The sequence below is a fragment of the Cyprinodon variegatus genome, unplaced genomic scaffold (genome assembly GCF_000732505.1).
Source record: "Cyprinodon variegatus isolate N-32 unplaced genomic scaffold, C_variegatus-1.0 Scaffold896, whole genome shotgun sequence".
In the NCBI taxonomy this organism is placed as follows: Eukaryota; Metazoa; Chordata; class Actinopteri; order Cyprinodontiformes; family Cyprinodontidae; genus Cyprinodon; species Cyprinodon variegatus.
Genome location: NW_015151349.1, coordinates 213,449 through 215,968, shown reverse-complemented (window position 1 = coordinate 215,968; position 2,520 = coordinate 213,449). Strand labels below are relative to the sequence as shown.

The window sequence follows — 2,520 nt, the reverse complement described above, 5'->3', positions numbered from 1 at the left end:
GGAAAGAAAACTTAATTTTAATTTTATAAGTTTTTTTATCAAGCTTGCTTAATATTATGCACAGCATACAACCTCAAAATATTATCCTTATTGTTTATTGTATTTATTTATTGTATTTTATTTATTAATGAAAATATTTCTGTAAAATTTTGGAGTCTTTGTTTTTATTCTTGTGGTATCGAAAATGGTATCGAGTATCGAATATTTTCCTTAGTATCGGTATCGAGTTGAAAAGTTTAGTATCGTGACAACCCTTATATATATATATATATATATATATATATATATATAAATTGTCTGCATCATCAACACCAAGTCAAATTCCTTGTAAGTGCATTAAACCAGATTCTGATTCTTACACAATAAGGTCTGCAAACATGACTCCATAAAAACCTGTAAGCTTTGGCGATGACATTACACCCTGAAATGGAGATTAAGCAGAGCATTGTCTGCGTTTCTGCAGAATTAGGACATTTACCAGCTGCACAGAGCAGACTGTGCCAGCTGTAATCTGCACTTAAAAACACTGATGGCTCGCTCCGGCTCTCTAATGCACCGTAATGCTCCCTGTAGTTACCGTGTTTACAGTGGCTCTTATATGGCATTGGGCTGCTTAAAAGAAGAAGTGAGGCAAAAATTATTTCCCCAACCCATCTTTAGCTTTAATTTAATGAATTATTTGAAGTTTCTTTTAAATTATGCTGAAAAAAAGAAATAAAGCTAAACTGCTTGAAGTCCAAACAGATGTTTGTGTTTCTTACACCAGTTTCCTCTTTGCTTTTGACAAAGGTCCGAGCACACGAGTCTCGATTCTTGTTGGCGCACTGGTTGTGGACAGTGTAAGCACAGCCTAAGGAGAAACATAGATGGCAACATCAGTAAAGACTGGGCAAGAAAAACCAGGAGACTCAGGTGTAAGGAGCTTGACTGCCCCCTAGTGGCAGCGGTGAGCTCTTACAGTTGCAGTAGAGTCCCTGCTTTCCGAGGCCGAGCAGCATGTTCTCACACACACCGCAGTAGGTGGGTTTGTTGAAATGCTTCAGCCTCCAGATGTGCTGGCCATCCTTCTCCGTCATCTTTGGGAAAGGAAGAAGCAGGAGGGATCAAAGTTAGGAACCCAGAAGGAATCTCATGAAGCATGAGCTCAATCCTTAAATAAAATAAACCCAGTTTTTCCGACGCAAAAAGCAGTTTAATAAATTATAATAATAATCAAATTAAATTTACTACAGCAATGTAAAGCAATTTTTGGAACTCATTAATTTTGCCTAATGCATTGAATAAGTACTTTATATTTGATCCAGGCTCCTTTGGCAGCATTTTTTACCACACTTTCTATTATTATGTTTGGATGCAGCCCTCAGAGGATGCAGCTTCTACAGCAATGACGTTTTGGGGTATTTTTCCATTTACAGAAACATGTCCTTTGCTTGCAACAGTAATAGAACAGAATTCTCTCCATATTCGTCTAATCTTATAACCATTTTTTTGAACAAACACTGGGAGTGAGTGAGTGGTGGCCTAGTGGTTAGGGCTTAGAGCTTGGAATCCTGAGGTTCTGAGTTCGAAACTGCCACTCTGGGTCTCTGAGCAAGACCCTTAACCCCACACTGCTCCCCAGTGCGCTGCATAATGGCAGCCCACTGCTCTCTAAGGGGATGGGTTAAATTTCTCCAATGTGAGATCAATAGAGTTCCACTATAAATTATTATAATTTATAACAAAAAAATTTAAATAACAATTTTTTTCTTCACATAAGTGCATTTTTTCTTGAATTCAAGAGGTAAGTGAGACACTTTGCCAATGGAAAAAGACAATTTACATTAATATTAAGAAAAAGCAATTGCATTGTCTCATTTTAAGTGCATGTTATCTAATTATCTTATTTTAAGAGTAAAAATACTCATTCCATTGGCAAATCATCTTATTTACCTACTCAAATTAAGGGTAAATACAAGTAATTTAAGAAGTTTTTACTTATTGCTAGATTGTTTTTGCAGAGAACTTAAAATGTTTTTTTTTCCCATTCGCTCTATGCATGAATTGGAATTTACAATAATAAGATCTATATCTACAAAGTACAAGTTTTACTAGTTTACAGAAGTAGTTAACTATAATCCTATTTTTTTTTATGCATCTTTTACAAGAAGAGGGAAGTTTTAGTAAATTGTTTAAATGTTTCAGGTGTGAATCATCACTGCTCACCCTCAGTCCAAGCAACACAAGCAAAGGCACATTGTTCATGCCTCCCTTGACCCATTCTTCCAGAGTGACAGTTCCACTGCTGTCCACATCTATTGCTGTCATCATGTCTTTGAGAACCTGTCCAAAAACATCAATTTTTTCCAATCAACAATGGCGTTTATATCTCAATTACACATCTTAAAGAGGAAAAAGCATAAAGCAGAAGGTCCTACTGGTCTCAGCTCGGTCACGTCCCAGCCCAGGTAATCAGCAGCTCGCATCATCTGGGCAATAATGCGATCTACTTCCTGCAAAAGAGACAATCGTATCCATCTT

At 36.7% G+C, this 2,520-nt stretch overlaps 1 protein-coding gene across 1 annotated transcript in view; it reads right to left on the bottom strand.

The window, feature by feature from the left end:
• Positions 1-2,520, bottom strand: part of dgka (diacylglycerol kinase alpha) — a 27,630-nt gene that overhangs the window by 15,165 nt on the left and 9,945 nt on the right. The window contains exons 7-10 of the mRNA XM_015397905.1: positions 2,418-2,492; positions 2,206-2,322; positions 959-1,076; positions 762-850 (exon numbers count right to left, since the gene is read on the bottom strand). Of these exons, the coding sequence (XP_015253391.1) occupies positions 762-850; positions 959-1,076; positions 2,206-2,322; positions 2,418-2,492 (399 nt within the window). The remainder of the gene's footprint in view (positions 1-761; positions 851-958; positions 1,077-2,205; positions 2,323-2,417; positions 2,493-2,520) is intronic.